General features: G+C 36.1%; 3 protein-coding genes across 3 annotated transcripts; all 3 read right to left on the bottom strand.

Moving 5' to 3' along the window:
* Nucleotides 1–1,653: 1,653 nt before the first annotated feature.
* Nucleotides 1,654–4,430, bottom strand: LOC147863740 (UPF0664 stress-induced protein C29B12.11c-like). The gene is made up of 5 exons (XM_087320530.1): nt 4,258–4,430; nt 3,452–3,563; nt 3,262–3,333; nt 2,774–3,018; nt 1,654–2,101 (listed from the first exon to the last, which is right to left on the bottom strand). The coding sequence occupies exons 1-5, from the start codon at nt 4,371–4,373 to the stop codon at nt 1,987–1,989; spliced, it is 660 nt and encodes a 219-aa protein (XP_087176656.1). The 5' UTR covers nt 4,374–4,430; the 3' UTR covers nt 1,654–1,986.
* A 2,919-nt stretch (nt 4,431–7,349) lies between these two features.
* Nucleotides 7,350–15,350, bottom strand: LOC147863739 (SET domain-containing protein). The gene is made up of 16 exons (XM_087319554.1): nt 15,192–15,350; nt 14,047–14,140; nt 13,513–13,690; nt 13,321–13,426; nt 11,968–12,050; nt 11,828–11,854; nt 11,597–11,675; nt 11,332–11,482; nt 10,559–10,642; nt 10,373–10,431; nt 10,129–10,185; nt 9,984–10,055; nt 8,353–8,604; nt 8,046–8,161; nt 7,904–7,963; nt 7,350–7,781 (listed from the first exon to the last, which is right to left on the bottom strand). Exons 1-16 carry the CDS (start codon nt 15,240–15,242, stop codon nt 7,619–7,621), a joined length of 1,632 nt encoding a protein of 543 aa, XP_087175680.1. The 5' UTR covers nt 15,243–15,350; the 3' UTR covers nt 7,350–7,618.
* Nucleotides 15,351–16,757: 1,407 nt separating this feature from the next.
* Nucleotides 16,758–18,732, bottom strand: LOC147863738 (histone H3.3). Its single transcript, XM_087319918.1, has 5 exons — nt 18,588–18,732; nt 18,343–18,429; nt 17,457–17,533; nt 17,275–17,365; nt 16,758–17,188 (listed from the first exon to the last, which is right to left on the bottom strand). The coding sequence occupies exons 2-5, from the start codon at nt 18,412–18,414 to the stop codon at nt 17,018–17,020; spliced, it is 411 nt and encodes a 136-aa protein (XP_087176044.1). The 5' UTR covers nt 18,415–18,429; nt 18,588–18,732; the 3' UTR covers nt 16,758–17,017.
* Between the last annotated feature and the right edge of the window lie 3,360 nt (nt 18,733–22,092).

The raw sequence follows: 22,092 nt of genomic DNA, 5'->3' as shown, positions 1-22,092 counted from the left end.
CATCCATCTTGGACGGTGGAGATCGAACGCGCCATCAGCGGTGCGACCTGCACCGTCCCTCTCCGCGATTCCCTCACTTGGCCTCTTTAATATTTGGTAGTAGTTAGACACCACGCTTATACATACATACATACGCTTTATACATACATACGCTTTATACATGCATACATGCGCTTAGATAATGGGTTTATGTACATGTGTGTGTGTGTGTGTGTGTGTGTGTGTATGCATGCATGCATGCATATATGTACAAATGCTTGAAGTAGCAGCATGTACATAATTCTATACATGGGCTGATTTTATAAGTGTGAATCGTCCAATCAAGTACATACACATGAGTTTGTTTATGTATATGTGTTTTTCCTGGTCTACCAATGGCCACTCGACTGTGGGGTGTTTCCTATCGGTACATAGCTGCTAGTTGTTGTTTGCGTCCATCCTGATTTTCTGCACGTGAGGGCAAGGCATGCATGGAGAAACCTCTCCTCCCTATGTATGACCTTCTTAAAGCATTTCTCTTCATATCTTTAGTTCTGGGTGAGCAACTTTGTTATGATCCTTTAATTCTATATACAAAATTTGATTGAACACTCCCGTAGGAGAACTTTATCATTGACTTGAGCGTAGATAGAATCATACAATGTTCAATCAAGTGTCGCTATAAGCATATGGAAATGGAACAATCAATCCTGTGGTAAGTTGTGCCTTGGAATGGTTTTGAGACAAGAATGAAAATGAAAACAAATATAAAATTTATTTCTCTCATTTGCACAAGCAATTCTTGATAGTTCATCGATGAACCATGTACCAACCATCAATGAACTATAGTAACAACCCTAGCATGGGTATGTAGGGTAACCTACTATTGAGTGAAACGATTGTAAAAAGCATGTTTAACATTTTGGTGATGTACATCATTCTACATTATCATTCAGCGATAGTTCTACTTCACACATCTAGTTTGATCAACTATATCAATTATTCCTTAGTGGATAGCACCTTGTTAGGATGAGCAACATAAGATAAAGTTAATTCTCATATCAATAATAATTAAGTATATGGTTGCACTATAAATAAAATATCCTGTTGAAAATCTTTATGAGACCATGTTGCATGCAAAAACAAAACACCTCGTTTAATAAACATTATTATATGCTATAATTAGTTCTCCTATGCTTTTTCTCGTACCATAATGCTTATAAATACCCTCATTTTCTTTCTTCAAGGTGTCTCATGGAAAGGGTGGCACCTTTATTCGCAATCACTATCCAATACATATATTTATAGACATACACACAAAAAAAAAATTGTTCCAATCCTTCACCAATTGTTTATTTTATGCTCCTAAAGTAGCAAACCTAATCACCTAAAGTTGTAAGATACTTTCATAGTTTATCATCATCGCCATGACCAAGTGGAACTCTACATAATGAAAGCTAATAATATATGTATAATAGCCTAATGGTAATAACACAAATCAGCTTCCAAAGAAGATATCATTCATATGAGAGGAAGATAACTTAATGATGATGACATTAGTTAGTGGCACAAATTAGGATACAAAACAACAAGTCAATGAAACCATAAAATACAAACAGTGTTTCCTCTGAAGACCGCATATGATGATCATCAGCAATAGGTGCTCATACAAAATTATGTGAAATATCTCTTGGAAATTTGCTGTAGACATACAATGTACAATGTAAACATTCACAACACAAGTAGGGGGAGAAGCCACCATGATTTTGTTGTCTTTAAGAACATTTAGAACTACATAAACTGTACAACACAGAAATATTAACAAAGCTTCGAACACTTTTGATTTTATAAAAAAGGATTCTAATGCTGTGCATGGATGTCCATAGTGAAGATGGGGTGAGGTCACAAAGCTCTATTGCAAAATAATCAAGAAGATTTATTATTATTAATTGCTCCAAATCTTTGTAGCTTTACCCATCCTTCAATACAGATTGCTTTTTGTCTTGTCTATATCTGCCCATCTTCAGAAGGAATAGCCGTGTATGTCCTCCTTCGAAGCTGTGGTTGAGACTCATATGGCTGTTGTAAGTAGATTTTGGTTGGATCATTTGGGTCCACATATCTGTAGGAACAACACAATAAATAAGATATTACAATGTGATGCACTCATGAATCCCAATCCATATATAATATTCAGAGATTGAAACAAGATTCTGTAGTAAAAGAACGTATTATCAAGCAAGTTCATGTAGACAATAAATTCTAATATTTCTTTACAAAAAAGTAATTTAATTTCCATTTAGAAAACAAAAGGCAAAAAATCTAGTAAAAACATGCACTCCATTTCCTATTGTTAACAGTATTTAAGAGTTTCAAAGAGCAGGCAATTCCTTCTAAACAAAATTTTTAACCTAAAACACATCTAGTAAAAATGTGTATTCCATTTAATTATACATAGACGAAGTTGAAAGTAATATAAAACACTTTCCTTTACCTTAGTATTTCATTCTTTAAACAAATGCATTTTCAAAATTCCATTCTTTAAACGAAAGTATTTTGGAGCGTGCAATTGTTTATTCATATAAAATTAAATTCCTTCAACAAAAACATTTCCAAATTTCACACTTTACACAAGAATTTTCAAAACGTATTTGTGTTTTCTTAAAGGTTTATCACTTGATACCGAAGCATGTTCAAACTCAGAGCTCATAAAACAGCAAGAGAGCTAGCTATACAAAAACAAAGGAGAATACAAAGAAAAAAGGAAAAGGATAAGAAAGGTCACAAAACATACGCTTGCCGGATAATCTCATCCGTAGCTGGTGGTGCTGCTGGTATGGGATCACTATACACATAGGGGCTGGTTTGTTGAGCACTCGGTTCAAATGGAGGGGGTGGATTATACTGCGCTTGATACTGTCGAATAACCTTCACAAGATTGAAAAACAATGGCACGAATGTCCCACAACCTCCCTCTTTGAATATTATCTTGAATGAATGCGGAGAGTAGATAGCCCTATGTGCTCCTTCTGGTATAACCTGAAATACCATGCACATACATATACACAAATAATATGTAAGCCTCTATAACGGGCAGAATTTTTCTATTCAATCACGACACACACACACACACACATATATATACATATATAAGCCTCTTAGAATGGATAGAACTTTTCCTTCACTCACCACATAGAAATATTGATTGTCTTAGAAAAGATAGAATTTTTCATTCAATCACCACAAAGAGATGTAATCAATCTAATATCATAGTGATCATACCGGGTGGACTCTCCCTGTAATGTTGTTTGCAAAGAAGATTGGCTGGTTGAACTTCTCTTCATGGACATATAACTGCGTTGGAAAAAACATTTCTAATGTAGGTAAATAATAAATGAGCTGAAATGAGAGAAAGAAACTAGAAAGAATTGATATAAAAACTGGAAAAAGCGGAAAGGAAGAGAAAACATACAAGTGGCATATCAAACGCATAGAAACTTCCCACAGGCTTATCAGCAACAAAAACAAGACGAACATTAGACAGATAAATCGATCCTTTTGCAGAAATGTTCCCTCTTGGGCACCTACCAAAGACAAGATTGAAAATACCCAATCCATTTAAGCATCATATACAAAAACGCATAATTGGAAGCAGAAATGGTTAAATGAATTTAAACACACTATTCAAAACAAGACACAATCCATTAAAAAACATAAAGGTCATTCCCATCAAAACCACGTAGAACAATCCCTTCAATAACACATAGAACAATGTCTCCAAGCACAGAGGTACTTTCATGGAAAAAAAGCAAGTATTTAATTAACACTATTTAAAACAATTCACAATCCATCAAAAAACATAAAGGTCATTCCCGCCGAAACCATGTAGAACAATCCCTTCAATAGCACATAGAACATGTCTTCCAAGCACAGAGGCACTTCCATGGAAAAAATGCAGAAAATTAAATTAACAAATCACATACACAATTCCCTTGAAAAAGCACAGAAATAAATACACCTAAAACCACATAAATAAATCCACTCAAAAAGCACATGTAGAGAAACCCATTAAAAATCACGTACAGAAATCCGGCACAGATCACAGAGATTAATCTATTTGTAGGTGCACGCATAGATGAATCCATTCAAAATCACAGAGACTGATTCATTCAAAGAGCACAGAAATAGACAAACCCATCAAAACCACGGGCCGATGAGCCCATTAAAACCATATAGGTCAATCAATGGGGAATTGAAGGAAATGTGAAGATGACTTACTCCGGAATCTTGTCAACTTCGAATTCGACACTCTGGCGAGTGAGAAGGAACATCTCCGCTTCGAAAGGGACAGGCATACCACCGATGGAAGAGAGAAGAGGTGGATTGACAGCCATGGAGACCACACCCTCTGTTTCTGTCTCTGTTCTCTGGTCTCTGGTCTCTGGTCTCTGGTCTCTGGTCTCTGCAAATAGAAAGAATCCTCTGTGTTTCACAATTCGCAATATCCTTCTCTCCTGCGGAAGGTCCTCTCTGAGGTGTGTTCCTGTCTCTCCCACGATCTCTCTCTCTCTCTCTCTCTCTCTCTCTCATATTGGCATTTATATGTATGTATGTACTCCTTTCTCTTCTCTTCTCTTTTCTTTCTCCATTAGTACGCAAAGGCAAGATTTTACTGGACCCATAAAAAACCTTCTTCATTCATTCATTCATTCATCCCCTTGGCCTTGGCCATGGCCATGGCCTTTGGGAATAACTATGCGGACATTTGCCACATTAGTACTCCTTTCAACTTTCGTATACATGCCTTTTTTGACTCTTATGCCTGCCATCAACAATTCCACAGGCATTGCCCATATCCCAATTGTTACCCGATCCCTAATCCCTCGGAAATAGAAAAACGATCTCCATCTCGGATTTTGGGATCACGTTTGTGCGAATTGTGCACATACCCACTATCTTAAGGTCGAATAACTTCACGACAAAACTTGCCAAATTTGAGGAAATGTAACTCCTAATCTGACAAGCAATCGGACATTGTATGAAATGATGATGTACTATCTTCCACTTGAACGATGCAAAAGAAGTAATTGCCCCACTGCTAGTCCACGTTGCTTTAGAACTAATCCCACTGGCAAACCCCCAATCAAAACTCGCCAAATGACTGCCTTCGCTACAAGTAGCAATTTAGAATGTCAACTACGTTTTAAGATCAGCCACCATCCATGATTAGAGGGATGTATTTTCCATTCTTGTGTTAGCATTAGATGATGGCCATCGACAAGAGCCAATGAATCAATGATACAAGATATTAGTACTCACTCCTAAAAAATAGTGTTTGACCTTGTAAATACCAATCAATCCATGCTTTAACAAACTCCAAAATTCTTTTAGATGGAGCCTCAACTATATCTCCCACCTTTTTGACCCCCAAACGAAACAAGCATTTAATTGAAAGTGTAATCTCTCCTTTCTATGCCAACATAATAACTAATAATACACACATAACTCTTTTTGCAAATAATTACAATGTTCTCTACTAGATGATGGTTTCTATATAAATAACGAAAAAGCTTCTTGCCACGAGACAACCAAGTGTTGAACACATGAAGAGCAAGGAATCCTAAGCGAAATACATCCATTCATTAATTGCCATTGTGAAGCCTTAATTGTTGTTCCCCCATGTGTTAAACCCTTGTTCTCAATGAAATATTGAACAATAGATATCTACAGTTGTAACTTGTGAGTCTAAACACGTCTTGCAATAATGAAAACCTATGAACCATCATATTGATAGATAAGACCAACAAATATTTCAACTCCCCCAAGCGTTTAGGGGTTGCTAGATGATTCCATGCAACCCATGTGATTCTCATCATATCCCTCTTCCTCCACAACAAATATTGAAGAGGTTACAAAATAGCATGTGAAACCTTCTTTGCCCATGGCAAGTAATATAATATCATGTGTTCCATAATACATTGTCAACCTTCATGCGTACATGAAATGGCCAAAGAGTATGACTTCCAATACATGAACTTATCCCTTAAGTTATTAGACATCCATCCAATCAATTAACCATTCGTAACATTCATTCCCAATGGATACCCTAATTGCCGAAAAATCTCTCTCGGTAAGTTGTTACACCACAAGCACTATGTCTTGGGTTCAAAACCCAATTTTTCTCACCTCTCTATTATATACTTCATACATATCTCTTAACTCACTGGATGCCATTGTTGAATGTAGGGTTGAACCCATGACCTCCTTGTCTCTATTGGGCAACCTTACCAACCTCTCTCTCTCTCTCTCTCTCTCTCTCTCTCTCTCAATATGGATACAAAGCCTTAGCATTGAATGAGATAATGGATGGGGTGGTTTCATTTCTTTATCAAGAGGGCATTTGACCATTATGGTTTTGTCATCAAATATGGTGAACTCAAACATATCACCTATGCTTGAAATATTGTTACATGCAAATTTTACCATGTAAACCTAGCAACCACCAAAGTTGTTAACACTTTGAAAGATAACAAATTAAATACCATGCATGACGATGAAATTTGAAAACTAAATGAAAGGAACAGTGCCATTCAATGGTTCTCACAGTCAGGCCAATGCCTTTCAATGGCGAAAAACAAGAGTTTTCAAATATCTTTTGATCAATCCAACTTTGTACACACTAATCTATCAAACATCACAACACAACAACTAGAGTCTAAAAGTTGTTGATAATTATTTAATGTATTCCAGACATCATTCCAATATTTAGAAGGAGATGATAATAATCTCCTATTATATGCAAGATCGTAGTGCAAATATGCATCTTGCTAGCCTTACGCCACAAAAAACATGCTCAGCCATACATTATCGCAATTTTATGATCATCATCATGGATCAGATTGACAATTATGACTTATGGTTTAAACCAATATGATTCATCTTGTATCATTGAGCTCTTAGCAACACAAGACATGAATCCTTTCAAGATTGCAAGCGCTTCCACTGGAGTCACTTATGATAACATGCATGTACTACCTCAGGATAAACCATCCATGAGATGTAAAGGGTTTTTAATTCCCAGCCCTTCATTCACTTGCATGCCAACACTGACAAATACTACCTTACACTGGCAACAAACATAGAGAAATGTAAGATATAACTCTGGAGAGGCTTAGATGCCCAAATATATATGCACAGAAAAGAACCTGTTGACAGTTCGAATCACTATAAAGTCAACCTAAAATGCCCTCATTGATATTGAGCATCACAAGCTAAGTAGGGTGTCTTCATGGAAGAAACAACAAATTCAAAGAAAAAAAAACCCGTAAATCATGAGTTCAGAATATAAAGAATAGCATTTGACCTACCTAGGAGCTAGCTATAAAATAACTGAAAAGCATGTAGCCAAACCTTCACGTTCTAGCCATTTATCACGCCCAATTATGTGTGAGTGTAAGAAATAAAGTAGTAATTGCCAGGAAAATGCTTGCAAATACAAGCAATAAATAAATAGCTGAGCATCTGCTCGCTTTCACCACGTATTAAGGCTGAAATAATAGGGGAGTATTGTAAATAACTGTAAACTATGTCTCTCTAATCTTGCAAGGTATATATAAATATACATCTTTTGTTTTCAAACTCAGCTGCTTTTCTTGGTTCCAGCCTGCTCTTCTAATATACTCAGTTCAAGTAAATGTTCTGCTTCTTTGAGGAACTTCTTTGTAAGTGACTTTTGCCCGAGTCGATATATTACACAAGATCTCACATTTTGTGTCATCATCAAGTCTGGACTATCATCACCCCTGCACAACCAATGGACGTGATCGCATAGAGAGAGAGAGAGAGAGAGAGAGAGAGAGAGAGAGAGCATGACTCAAAAAATAGAAGTATTTTGACACTTCCAACGATGGCTGGAAGTATATACCTCGAGAGCAACCTCTTGTCGGACTCTTCAGAACCAGTACCTTCCTCAAGCTCCATCAATCTTTTCAATACATAAGTGCACATGCGGTGGAGTCATTAAATTTTGAATCAGAGAAAGACAGCATATATGTTTGTAATGTTACCTGGATGAGATCAGATCTGTTAGAAGCTGCAAGGCATCCACATTTCCACACACCTCCCACACAGCAGCTCTTATATCATCACCAGATGGTGTCTTTTGCATCCCAGTCTGTGATAACTACATGTACCATAAATTTAGTTATAATAAAGACACTACTAGATGGCATTTTTCCTATAGACTAATCACGTATTTCTTAGAAGAGAAACCCCCCAAATAGATTAAATTCACAACTACTTTGAGAATGATGCCCGTCTTGGGACTGGAATTCTTCATATATTGCATTTTAGATTCATATCAGAATAAAGTACCTCCTCCAACATGGAAACAACAGTCTGCAGTTCATCTTCTTTCATCGCAACAATACGAAGGGCTGCAATCATATCCTCGGGAAAAACAAACTGTTTCAAGAATGATGGTGGCTTACGATTTCCACTCCAGCTATAGCTTGTACAAGAAGCAGGATTATCACATTCCAAAGTATTTGGTTGAGAGATAGATTCCTTGCTATAAAACCCACTTTGTAATAAAGAACCCGGAAGTAGCCATCGTAATGTCAAGTTCTTAATAAAACAAGCAATAAATATCTATGAACAATCTCTCTCTCTCTCTCTCTCTCTCTCTCTCTCTCTCTCTCTCTCTCTCTCTCTCTCTCTCTCTCTCTCTCATTGTCTCTCTTCATAAATGGTATTACGTTATAACATGACACCAAAAATACAATCACATGACCATTGTCTAAACATCAAAGGCACTCCACAAGGTTGCAAGTAGCAATGGGCATGGTTTCGGCTCGAACCGATCCGACCCGTTAAGTTATGGTTTCACGGTTTATTGGTTCCAAAAAAATTAATGGTTTGGTTTGGTTTGGATTTTTGATAAACGGTTCGGTTTCAGTTTGGTTCGATTCTCAAACTCAGGTTTATAGGTTTATAGGTTTGGTTTAAAGGTTTATAGGTTTTTGGTTAACTTTTTCTTTTACCTTAATAGTTTATTAATTTAATGGTTTTTAATTGATTTAATTAATTTAACTTAAATGTTTATTTAATTTAATGGTTCAATTAAAGTTTCTTTTATTGATTTAATAAATTTAACTTCAATTTTTATTTAATTTAATGTACTTTTGCTTATTTAAATATTTAATTAGTTTGACTTAAATGGTTGGGTTTATATTTTTTATTAAATAGTTGGGTTTAAATTTTTTATTAAATGGTTCAGTTTGGTTTCAACTTTTCCCTAAACGGTTTGGTTTTAAATCGTTTGGTTTACTTTTTCTTAAATGGTTTGGTTTAAATACTTGAGAGTTCATAAACAGTTCGGTTTGGTTTTTGTTTTATATAAACGGTTTGGTACGGTTTCTTTGCCTTGAAACTTAACCGAACCATGCCCATTGCTAGTTGCAAGTATCAAACCAGGAAATGGACAAGATCTCCCTTCTGGTATAGGGATCCCTACACACACAAACACAAACACCACATGAAAGGTCATGTAACAGGATCTGATAGCCCATAATCAGGTATCAAGGACATATTGGCTCCTTTGTTCTCTAGCCCACTTCTGCATTGGCGCTGTCAGAATGTGGAGAACACAAGAATAATGCTTGACTGGCCTAAAGTGACCTGACGATGCAATTATGGGTCCTCTTTTGTGATGGAGTTCATAACTTTGCTGTGGATTATACATGGAAACTCAAGAACTATGTCTTTGGCATCCCAAGTGGCTTATGTAAGAAGACAACAATAATACGGGCATACAATTGTCATCCAAGGTAGAGGAAATCTAATAGCTAAAAAAACTACCTACACCCAAGAGCAAACATTGTTGGTTATGACCTTATTTACCCAGCTTTTACCTACTTATTTTCATATGGACAGCATCAAACTCTGTATCGGAGCTATTTAAACTCCTACAAATGCTAGAAATATAAAAATGATGTGTGTGTTACTTGTTCATGAATCAGCTGTATTTTGGCTTCACTGCAAGGATCCTGATCAAGAGCTTCTTTAGGAAAATGTACCTGCAGATTTCACAAGCTCTCTCTAAAGATATGGCAGTAGAAGATAAATGCATAGAATGCAAACATAGATTACCATAACATAGTCATCTGGATTATTCTCAAGGACAAAGCCATAGAGAAAAAGAAGTTCCTGAAAAATTAATTCTAAAGTCAATAAGATTCCTCCAAGACCTTTTACATCACCACACAACAAACCAGAGGGAAATTATTGTCCGAAATATCTATTATTATGCATGTATGCATGTATATCTGCAAACATAGAGATATATTCATTGAAACAATTTACAGCTATATTGAATGAAAATCACATGGCCGACCTCATTTCCTTTGTTGCCATAGCTAATGAATATCTCATCATCTGCAGCAAGATGTAGCTCTGTCCATAAAGTAAGCAAATAATGAATGATAGGCATCTTTAAAAAAAATAGATGTGATGTTTCTGAAATAAGAACCTGATATAAAAGTTCACTAGTCCTGAAGGTAGTATCGCTGAAATCACAAACCTGTAGTCAAATACATTGAATTAGGAATTCCACTGACACATCCCTTCAAACCATCAACTTCCCAATGTGCTAGGCCTTTTGGTGCTGCAATCTCATTATTAACAGTGTTAGATTACTCATTAAAACCCTTTTTTTCATAAGTAGAAAATTTACAAGCTCGCCCAGAATAGGTGCTATTTTACAAGATGAAACGCTCATGCACAGTTAACAAACCTGTCAAAAGGAAGGCATCATTGAATTGACTTCAACTAGTGAAATTTAATGCATAGGTTACAACAATCTATCATTTTGATGTCGTTTTCTCTTTTCTGTTTTTTTTTTGGGGGGACGGGGGGGGCAGAACAAAAGGTTCTCCTTTACCAGTGCTTTTCAGGTTAAGTCATAAATCTCCAGAGACAGCATGTTTCATCATTTCAAGTAATCTCACTCCCCGTTCAATTAATTTGCATCATTTCTTTAATGAGGGTTTTTCTGCATATTCAATGGCCACTGTAAGTTCTTTAATAAGCGTTTTCTTTCTCAGGATAGCAAACACAGTATTCTTGCCATACTGCTTCACGAGGTTCTGGAAAACCTCATTTCATTTCAGACTGTACAATGCCTTGGTAGAATGGTGATATGGATAGCTTTATTGTGCAGCCATTTCATTTGTGGCATAGGGTTCAAAACAAGTGCACAAATTTTTTATACTAAATAAGAAACATTTTGTTGTGGCTGCAAAAATGAATAAGCAATCCTGAACTATGAAAAACAGATTCAGGACTAGCTGTTACCATGGTTGCAAAAGTCGATACCAGGAACTAACCCCTCAACCCACACAGTTTCAAGTTCCCCTGGGGTTGCCTCTCCCTGACTGTTACAATTTGAAGGCTCTCTCTCATTTTGAGTTTTAGATTCCAGATCAGAGTTGAGAATCATGAGATCCTGAGCAGAAAAAAATTAATGCAATTACTGTCGATATCTCATAGGCATCAATTTGGAAGGTATAATGTAAAGGTACATCTTAAGTTTCCTTTTAGATACATGATAGTATGATACCTCTTCAATCTGCTTGGGAAAGACAAATGAATGAGGACATGGAATATTGAGCGCCCGTGTCCAAAAGATGCTATTAGCCCTGCACAGTTCCAACAATTAAATGTTTCAGAAGTCTAGCCCACTCGAGAGTTGCCTAAATTATGTTATTTTGTATTGGGAAAACTGCCTGCATCCAATGAACCAGTCTCAACATAAAATGACAATAATTACAAATCTGAGAACCCACTATACCATAAAAATTCCTGGAACTCTATCTCCCTGTGCACAGCACAAAAACAAGAAAATGTTAGGTTTCTAAAACAATTGTGCTAAATGAGAGATAAAGAAGCATGAATGACACTGGGTTTAGAAACCTAAAGAGGTAAGATGACCTTTCTACAACACCTAATGACAAAAGAAGCTGACGAGCAAAAGGTTTCGCCTTCTCTTCGAAGTGTGTCATTAAATTCCTGAGCTACAACATCACAAGAAACTAAGAAAAAAAGAGAAATATGTACATACTGAGCATATTAGAAGCACCACAGAAACCAGCCAATGTATTCACATAGCAGCACACCCACTTTATTATCTTTGAAGCTTGGATATCCATTACAAGTTTTTTAAATACTAAACAAATAGACTGGATATGGTAGAACATTTTCACTGCCATATACAGTGCATGGCAATGAGGCAAACAGAAGAGCTCTGCATCATGTCGCTTTGGTTATTAGCACATTGTGACTTTGGCTACTACCTGGTGTCCATATTCATCTGGGCTGAATGTCCATCCCCCAAATAATCATCAGATAGAAGCACTCATCTTCTTCTCGGTGTCTCTTATGAGGCAACACTGAAAAGGCATATTATTCTTATAAAGCTGGAATTTTGCATGGCTAATTTAATAGGTTTTCTTCAAAAGTACTTATATGGAGGCAACTTCACAAGCCTATAGGCTTGTGAAACAAGTATTAATGCTGGAGATCATCCTGAGTCCCCACACCCTCATACTGAAAGCCAAAAGGATATGTCATATCAAACGAAGGGATTTAGTGAAATGGTTTGATCCTTGTACCCTACATCAGCATCTTTTAACAGAATGGTTTTCCATTCTGTCATCCAGTAGCAAATAACGTTTTTTGCCATTCATGCCCTAATTTCCCAAAACAGACTGCAACAAAACGAGATCCATATCCATTGTTCTATTTTATTTGTAGAATTTGTAGACTATAATGCAATCATGAGAGAGACATTTGAATCTTGTTAGAATTGATTCTTTTGATCTATTGCAAGTTATTGAAATCACTTATCTTTTCCCTACCATTTCCTCATCTTGAAATCTAGTGCATGTTTAGCCCTAGTAGCCCTAGTAGCCCTAGTAGCCCTAATCCAAAAAAATCATTGTCAGTATCTTTATCTTTAGCCTGGACTTTAAAGTATGCTGTCCCTTTACATCATATTTTCCAAAATAAATCATTTCCTCAATAAATTGATCTATGGGACTGTAGCACATAATCTCTGCTTCTAGATTTTGATAAGATTCATGTTACTACTTGGTTGCCGAATATAAGGAATAGACGCAAATTACAACTCCATTGAGCTTCCATTCGAACATTGATGTGGCTCCATATTTTTTAATTAAATTTAAGAACGACCATTACAAGTTAGTTCCAGAGAATAATTTTGATCCCCTTCGACCACATATTGATTATTGTTATGGGGATATTTAGGATAGAGACAATGGATACCTGAATCTTTGTAGCATTAAAAAGATTAGTCCCCTTAAGCTCTTGGATCTCTTTCTCTGTAAACCAAAGTGGTGTACCAAACGAGGTTGGTAGCACATCAAAATACCTGAATAACATGTGAGGAAGGAATGAATTCCATCTTTACAACATAATATACAGAAATACATTTCTTTGCAAGGCATAGTGGAATACGGTGCCCAAACAGAACATGAACCACGAAGACGTTCCACCATTAAGAAAAGGATCACCAGCAGCCTATCATCCACTTCTCCTTCTTCAAACAATTTTCCATATGCTTCCCCAAAATCTGGATTCTGTAGTACGCTCATCGGTGTGATTGCTAGGGTAAGTGGTGTAACCATAAGCACACCTGTTCAACGCATCAGCAATTTCAGTTTGATGATCTTGTTGCAATTTTTGCATTTGGTGAAAACAAATATCCTTGTCTGCCTTTTTTACTTTATCCCAATAGTATATTTCTTATATGCATTTCCTATACAATATATTTCTTTCCGTCGTGAGGAAAAGAATCCATTTTTCCTAAGCCTTTCATCAGAAACAATCCAGATGCATGATGATGCTCCCAGACCAAATAAATCAGCATAAAAATCGAACTTCCATATTCATCAACCAAGAATTAAGTTAAACCACGAGTTTATGTCTCCCATACTCCTGAGTCCTCACAATGAGTTAAGACAGTCCAATAGTCTAAGTGCAATGAATTACCTGGACCATTGTCATACAATGAGAAAACACCAAGACCTATGGATTTTCCATGTGAATGCTTTATACTCGAAACCTCTAATTGTACTCCATTTGTCTGTACACAATCAGCTATTGCATATAAGAACTCTACACATATGTCATCCATAAACTTGTCATCAAGTAAGCCAAACAATAAGACTATATTATATAATAGTTGTAGTCCTTGGAACAAATTCTAATGCTTGTTTACTTATTTTTTGCTCAAATCACATTACGTTAAGCATGAAAAAAGTTTCTAGCATCGGTAGTTAAAAAACAGAATCCAAGAACACAATACAGTCTTTTCTAATAGGGTAGCTTTGCTCTTTGAATATCACCAGACATCAACATTTCAACTCTTATCCACAATGTAGCTTTTTCTACCCTTCAACAGTTTCCAGTTAATGGTGGTCTCATTCATCAAAGGCCCATGAATTTTTTGAATGTATCCACAAGACATTTTTATAAAAGAGAACAAACTCCAATATCAATATATGTTACTTATTCTAAATTCCTCGAAATTCCAGATATTTTCCTATAAGCATGAGAAATTACGCAGACCATGACTAGAAATAATTCATTGAAATATAGATATTCTTATTATTCTAGTTTCCAAGAATTTGCTGGTATTTTCAAACAACTTCCAAGCATTTCAAGAACAAAAAATCCATTCAACCTATTGCTAGATAATCCGAGCATTTGCATTTTTACTGAACAATCGCTACATTGAATAGAATTTTTCTATTTCAAATTTTCCTCAAATCATCATGGGTCACTTTCCATTATGTCTAACTTAAAACCCCTAGAAATGTTTTCTGGCCACTTCACCCAATACTAGAAAAAAGAATTCCTTGAAGTATTGCCACAACACATCGATTACCATTTTTCCTTTTTGTTTACATCAAAACTTAAGTTCATTCTGCTTCTTAATATAAACAAAATATGATAATTTGCAGTACCATATTAACACCACGATTAGCAAAAGAATTTTCATATCACTGATTAGCGAGAATTTATTCAAAAAATATGTATATCTCACATGAAAGGAAAGTCTTGACAAAAACAACACTAGAAGAGTATATCAACAGAAAACACATACACACCATATGGAAGAAAGTGAGATTTACCTGAAGCCAGAGTATAAATCTCTGCAGTTTTTCTTCATCTTCGTGTGTCATAGCCAACAGATGCGATAACAACGCTGGCCCCTAATACTATGTATGTGAAGTTTTAAGTTATGTTCGTATAAGAACGCATATATGCATATGCATATGCATATGTATTGTGAACACAAGGGAGATGGTGGCATAGAGATGAAGTTTACAGATATAACCTCCCCATTAGGGCCAATTCCAAAACTAGCCTTATTAACACACCCATCAGGGGCATCACCTTGCATTTGTGCTTGACTTTAGTTTAACTTCAGCTCTTCGACACCCCTAGCGGTGGCTCGAAAGTAGCCTTCTTGTTTGGGCCAACACTAGAAGAGCATCGGAAAAGCATAATTCGTACGTGTAGCAATATGACCAATCCCATAGCATAATGAAGGCATCGTTTTTTTGTCTATTCAGCCTATAGGATAAGGAGGGCCTTTACTTTTACATTGCCTCCTCGCCAGCTCTAGCAATAGTCCAAATGTACCCTTCTTGTTTGGGCCAACACTAGAAGAGCATCGGAAAAGCATGAATTCATGTGTGAGAATATTAGCAATCCTAAGGTATATGTAATGAAGGCATCATTCTTCTATAATAACAAGAACATCGAATTAGGATTTGAAAAGAGATGATTTCCTTGTTTTTTGCTTTTAAATTCAAGTTACCAACTTAGTGTTGTGCATGTGAACAATTACATATCATCCACACACAACCTAGATCTTACCCATGAGGGTTTCATATGCCTCCCCACCACATCAAAGTGAGAATATCTACCGCTCATAGTTTTGAGATTGTAGCTATTTATTTCAATGAACAATATTATCCTGGACAATATCATTATAGACAAATTAGTGACTTCATGTGCTTCGTTTCCTGGATAGGCCACCAAACTTTATAGCTTAGTCAAAATCATTTATGCAAGCCAAATCATAACAATCTATATTATTTAAAACTTCTATACATTACAAAATTATAGCTTGGTCTACATATTGGAAAATGGTAATCATCTCCTATACTAACTCTCTAAAACGTTGTCTTTGTTAAACAGCCCAACCTTTTCATGACTTCTATATATAACATAAAGGCTTCTCATCAGTTCATTATTACTCACATGGAGCTGTTTTTTCCTCTCAATTATGCGTCAGTTCATGAATCATTCCGCATTTAGTAACAAACCAATCACGTAGATCATAAATTACCATACAAAAATAGCAATCATCTACCTACCTATTAGTACCATTTTGTGCCATTATAAATCACCACCAAACATACCACACCCTTTAAAAATCTTCCCATAGACATTCCAATAATCACAATTATATCATTTTCTTTGGTCATTGATTCAGATAAATAGCCAATTCTAAATACAAACTACCATACATATGTAAATACACAATGCAAATAACCACCCTGTACGAGTCATATGAAACACAATCTCCTTTCTGCTTTCCCATTTTGAATTGATGAGTCATTATCATTCAGTATGATAAGACAAGGAACCCATTAATCCACAACATGGATCCAGATGTACAAACAGTGTCCACACAAACAGTATAAATAGGTTTGCTTCAATAGATTGTTAAACAAAGAATCCAGTTCAGCTATGCTGAACTAACAAGCTCTAAACAACTTCTGGGTACAAATTAACAGTTTCATAAAATGTCACCCCATCAGCAGTTCAGCAAGAAAAAGCATAAAACAGACAATAACACATACTGAAAACAACCTACATAACTATCTAAATTCTTCTTCCTTTTCTTCTTCTTCCTTCTTCTGTACAGATTGGAGTCTGCAAGAACCTAAGCACGTTCACCACGGATACGCCTGGCAAGTTGAATGTCCTTGGGCATAATTGTAACTCTCTTGGCATGGATAGCACAAAGGTTAGTGTCTTCAAACAATCCAACCAAATAGGCCTCAGCTGCCTCCTGAAGGGCCAGAACAGCATGGCTTTGGAAGCGGAGATCAGTCTGCATATTAAAAAGAAACTCCTTTACCATGTTTTCCAATACCACTCAACAGCACATTTCGAATACTAAAAACAACCAAAACATACCTTGAAATCCTGAGCAATTTCTCTGACCAACCTTTGGAATGGTAGCTTCCTGATCAAGAGCTCAGTGCTCTTCTGATACTTACGGATTTCTCTGCAACATACAAGAACGATTTGAAGTGAGAAAGAACACACTCCCTGCAAACTTTTCTCTAAATATAACAATGTGCACCAATTTATGTCACCTTAAAGCAACAGTTCCAGGTCTGTATCTATGAGGCTTCTTCACACCACCTGTAGTGGGAGCAGACTTGCGAGCAGCCTACACAAGTGCAAATTAACATCAGTACAAAATCCATAAGCACCGTTAGATTCTCACTCTGAATCTTTACATTACTATCATAGTATCAGAAAACGTGTGTATCATATATGAAATTAGAATGGGAAAGAAACAATACACAGCCTCTGATTTCTGCATCTAAGAATGCACGCAAAAACACAAAATTGATCTCAACTTCTTACTGATAATTTAAACGTAACAGATAAATTTTTATTAATCCGCACAAAAAAACAAAGAAAAAATCGTCGTTATCTTTAAAAAATTACTTATAACAAAATTCATGAATTCATCGAATAGTAAAAGCAAGCACAAAGAATAATATTTAATATCAACGAATGTCGTGTGGGATTCAGAAAGTCTTAGGAACTCAATACAAGCATCAACAATGACAAACTGAAATAAATAACAAGCTAACGGCAAACAGATACATAACCGCGAAATACGCAAAAAAACGCTACTTGAATCTAAGCATTTAGATGATTAGCAACGGTGTAATATGACGTGAAGTCGAAATCGCACAAACTTCTGTAAGAGCATAGTGAGAGGGGAACGCAAACATGATGCTGATGCTCTACTATCTATAACTCTGTAATATATGTTGGTTTAGGATAACAAAGATACGTATACAGTAGTTGAGATATAAACAAAACAATCTCGGTAGAAAAACATGAGACCGAAAAAAGCGGATGAAAATATGTCTAACCTGCATAAACACGATATAATGCAGGGAAGAACACGGAATTCAAGATGTAAATAACAAAAAAAACTTTGGAAAGAATAAATGAACATACCTTGGTAGCAAGCTGCTTCCTGGGAGCTTTTCCTCCTGTAGACTTTCGAGCAGTTTGCTTGGTACGAGCCATGGCGGGAAATCCTCTCTGATAAGAAAGAAAGAAAGAAAATAGTGACTATCGGTTACAGAAAGAGATGGATAAGATCCTTATATGCAAAACGGAGACGCGAGTCCTTAGAAAACAAGGCTATAGGAAACCCTAAAAAACGCGGAGTACAGGAGAGAGGGGGAGAAGAAACAAACCCTAGAAAACGCAGAACAGACGTTGAAACACGCACTGCTCACACGGGAAGAAGAAAGAAAGCGAACTGTATTTGTGTATGATTCTCGTATAGTATTTATAAGCCTCGCGGGAAGCGTTCGATTTTCTTGCGATCCGAGAAATCAACGACTCCCGTTATCGTATCACATCTAGCCGTTCATTAAGGCTTCGCTTTATCAGATCGACGGTTGGAAAGCCATGTAGACAAGCACAATCTGCTTCCTCGCAGCGGATTGGTCAAAATTATGCCAGTATCTAACAGCTATTGAGATCAAAGGAAACTAATCAAACAACATTACACCTTCTTGGCTTGGCTTCTTCTTGTTATGGAAAGTGCCAACCCTGTAAACAAAGAGAGAAAAACCAAGGTCGATCGATCAATCACGTTAGCTTGACCCCATAAACAATAACTCGCTACATTATATTGTTATGCCTGTATGAGTCTCGACTCCATCACTTAGATACTCCACATGAATACAACTCATATCATTTTTAAGCTCGTGTTATGCGTTGATCACATGTATTGGTTCCTTAACCCTATCCAACATCATGGGAGTAATTTTGTTTGAATCTATAAGTGCACGTTTTCATAGGTCATAGCTTATCATCTCTCCAATTTCCCCTTAAAAAAAAGGCATCACTTTGCACCTTACATAAAACATTGCACACACATCTAGTCAAGTTGACAATGATATTTGTTGTGTGGTCATATTCGTCCACCATCCAACGTTTTGTTACAAATAAATGTTTCAAGCTTAGACATTAGGGTTAGTCGATGCATGCATAATCATCATTACATATGTACAGGCTTTAGCAAACTCACATTGAAATATTAATGATTTAATCATGATTCAACCAAGCTTCCAATTGTTATAATGCTAATCTACCATTTATAACATTACAAGCATGCTTATCAAATACATTTTCCATATCTTTCTAAGCGACGGACAATATTGCATTACCATAATATGCTGCTTAATTATAGTATAATCATTATTAGAACCTTATATGTATAATCGTGTGCTTTGTGGTTTCTGAATGTTAATCTTCGAACACAAGGTTTTTGTAAATAAATCCCATAATTCCATGACATCTATTTGATATTATCATCTAAAACTATGGTAAGTATTATAAAATTATATGTATGTAATTTAATGTCAAATGATGAAATAATTCACATTCATCTTCAATCATAATTCATGCTAATAGAATCAAACTTTGCTTATCCTTGCACAACCAAGAGAACATATTATTGTATTGCCAAAAGAGGTAAGTGAGTTATTGAAAAGGTAGTCATAAGCCATTTGTGATGTAAACCTACTCGAGATATTTGGTTATTCCTATGTTCACCTCCTCCAATAACTCCATTTGTGTGCAAGGGTTTGGAGCTTCCTCCCAAATACACTTTTATCTCACGCTAATATCTTTAGGAAAGGATTCGTTCACAATATATGCTAAGGCTAGCATCACATGTATGTATGAGTGTCAAACATCCCCAAACTTATTGTTGCAAATATCGTTGATAGTTGTCAATGGATGTGGAGTTACGTGAGGCTGGATATTATTCTTCAATCTAGTTACATGTGCACTTCCCCCATAGGGATTTGTTGGGCATTTTGAACGGTCATGTAGAAAGCATTTTTTGCATTGGCGCCACCACCAACACCCTTCTTCTTTGAAAGAATGTAAAAACCATTAGGATGTCATGGATTAGGAATTATATTCCCATAAATGTAGTCAATGTAATCATTGTATGCAAGGTAAAGAATGAGAGCTAAGTGGCAACGTGCTCTTAGCCGTTGGTACATGTGAAACCCTTTATGTAAAGGGTTTCATCTAATGTGTCAAGGGGGGAAGAGGAAAGAAAAATGAGTATCTAATATGCATTGAAGAGAATAAAAGAGAAATGTGGATCACAAATTCTTGAGAGGATTGTTGGAATTCGAAGTGTAAGTTAAATTTTAATAACAATTTTTTCTTGTATGGGTGTATGTTTCATGCATACATAAAAGTCATACATTAATAGGTTATTATATCGAATTAATTTTGTTAAAATATAAATAGGACGTGGTCTATTTTTTGAGATGACACAATCTATCGCGATCCTTGTTGGTTCAAGTCATGCTATTTGTGAACCATATTTTTGCTCTTTGATTGTCACATAATTCCCAATCAAGAGATAGCTCTAGAAATGTTTCTAGGGACTTAATTTTGAAATGAGAGCTTGTTGGCATTTTTGTGTGGCCATATTGGCAAAGAAAAGCTTGTGTAATTGATTGGACGGTGGACGCCATCTCGTTGCAATAATAAATAAAACACATGCTTGGTAATTAGATTTGTCGTAGTCGCAAATGTTGATGGATATTCTTTATTGTTGTTGCCATGATCGGTTTGTGCTAATAATCGAAAACACGTAAAACTTGCACAAAAAAACCCAAGTTGGAATTAATAGGATTTGGAACTATTGCCTATTGCCCCCCCCCCCCCCCCCCCCCCAAAAAAAAAAAAAAAAACAACCATTGTTGTGTAGTAATAAAAAGGAACATAACTATATTATTTGTAGAGTCATAACCAAGTAGATGCATGGCCTCGATGTTATGAACCCAACTTCAAAACAAATCACATTTGATTACCTAAGACCTCCACGACTTTCACCTTTCACCCATCCAAGATCATGTTGCACTCGAGAGCGAATCCCCATACTCTTTCATGAGCCATATATGCTAAAAGAGAGGGATAGGTGGAAATGACCAAACAATAAATGCATATGATTTATTACTACGTACATGGCATAACTAAATGGATCACACAATTCACATGGTGTGCATTGAATTGAGGCCAATAGAGATGATAACCACTTGATCGATACTGTGGCTTTTTGCCTTGCACTTGTATTTTTTTGCGATAATATGTCAATCATAGCTCATCTAGATAAGGATAGTCAATGCTCCTTCCCCCCCTAAAATAAAAACAATGGCAACTTAGTTTATGGTCTCTATTTGAGTTCAACTTGCACTCCATTGTTTTATATGCTAGTTCTTCCTCCACATTTGCATTTAGAAATTAGAGTGTTAACACAATAGGGCATGTGCATACATACCAAAAAACCTTTACACTTGATTTTAATAATAGTTACGAGTCAAAAACATATCCAAGTGGCTTATGAGTATTTCTATTAGTTATGTTTGCTCACATATTTTTTCCCTGATATGTAGACACGATGTAGAATCCAACTCAGTAGATGAATAGATCATGATGTTTTGTTTGGGTATGATTTCTTAGTTTGTCGTCTAAAAAATATATTCTACTTGCTTAAAGAGACGAATTTACCAAGTTGTTGAGTTACTTCGTGTGTGATCCACTTTGTTGTTTGTCCCCTCAAACAATGCTCACATTGCCAAAAGAGTTGTTAAATTGTTTACATGATGCACATCAATCTCCAAGCACATTGTCAAAACCTAATAATATATATCCTCTAGTAAGCTC

This window comes from Azolla caroliniana, unplaced genomic scaffold (assembly GCF_043228905.1).
Source record: "Azolla caroliniana isolate FFs.n. ecotype wild unplaced genomic scaffold, voAzoCaro1.0.p SCAF_5, whole genome shotgun sequence".
NCBI lineage: Eukaryota > Viridiplantae > Streptophyta > Polypodiopsida > Salviniales > Salviniaceae > Azolla > Azolla caroliniana.
The sequence above is the reverse complement of the archived record's forward strand: the minus strand, read 5'-3'. Positions and strand labels throughout refer to the sequence as shown.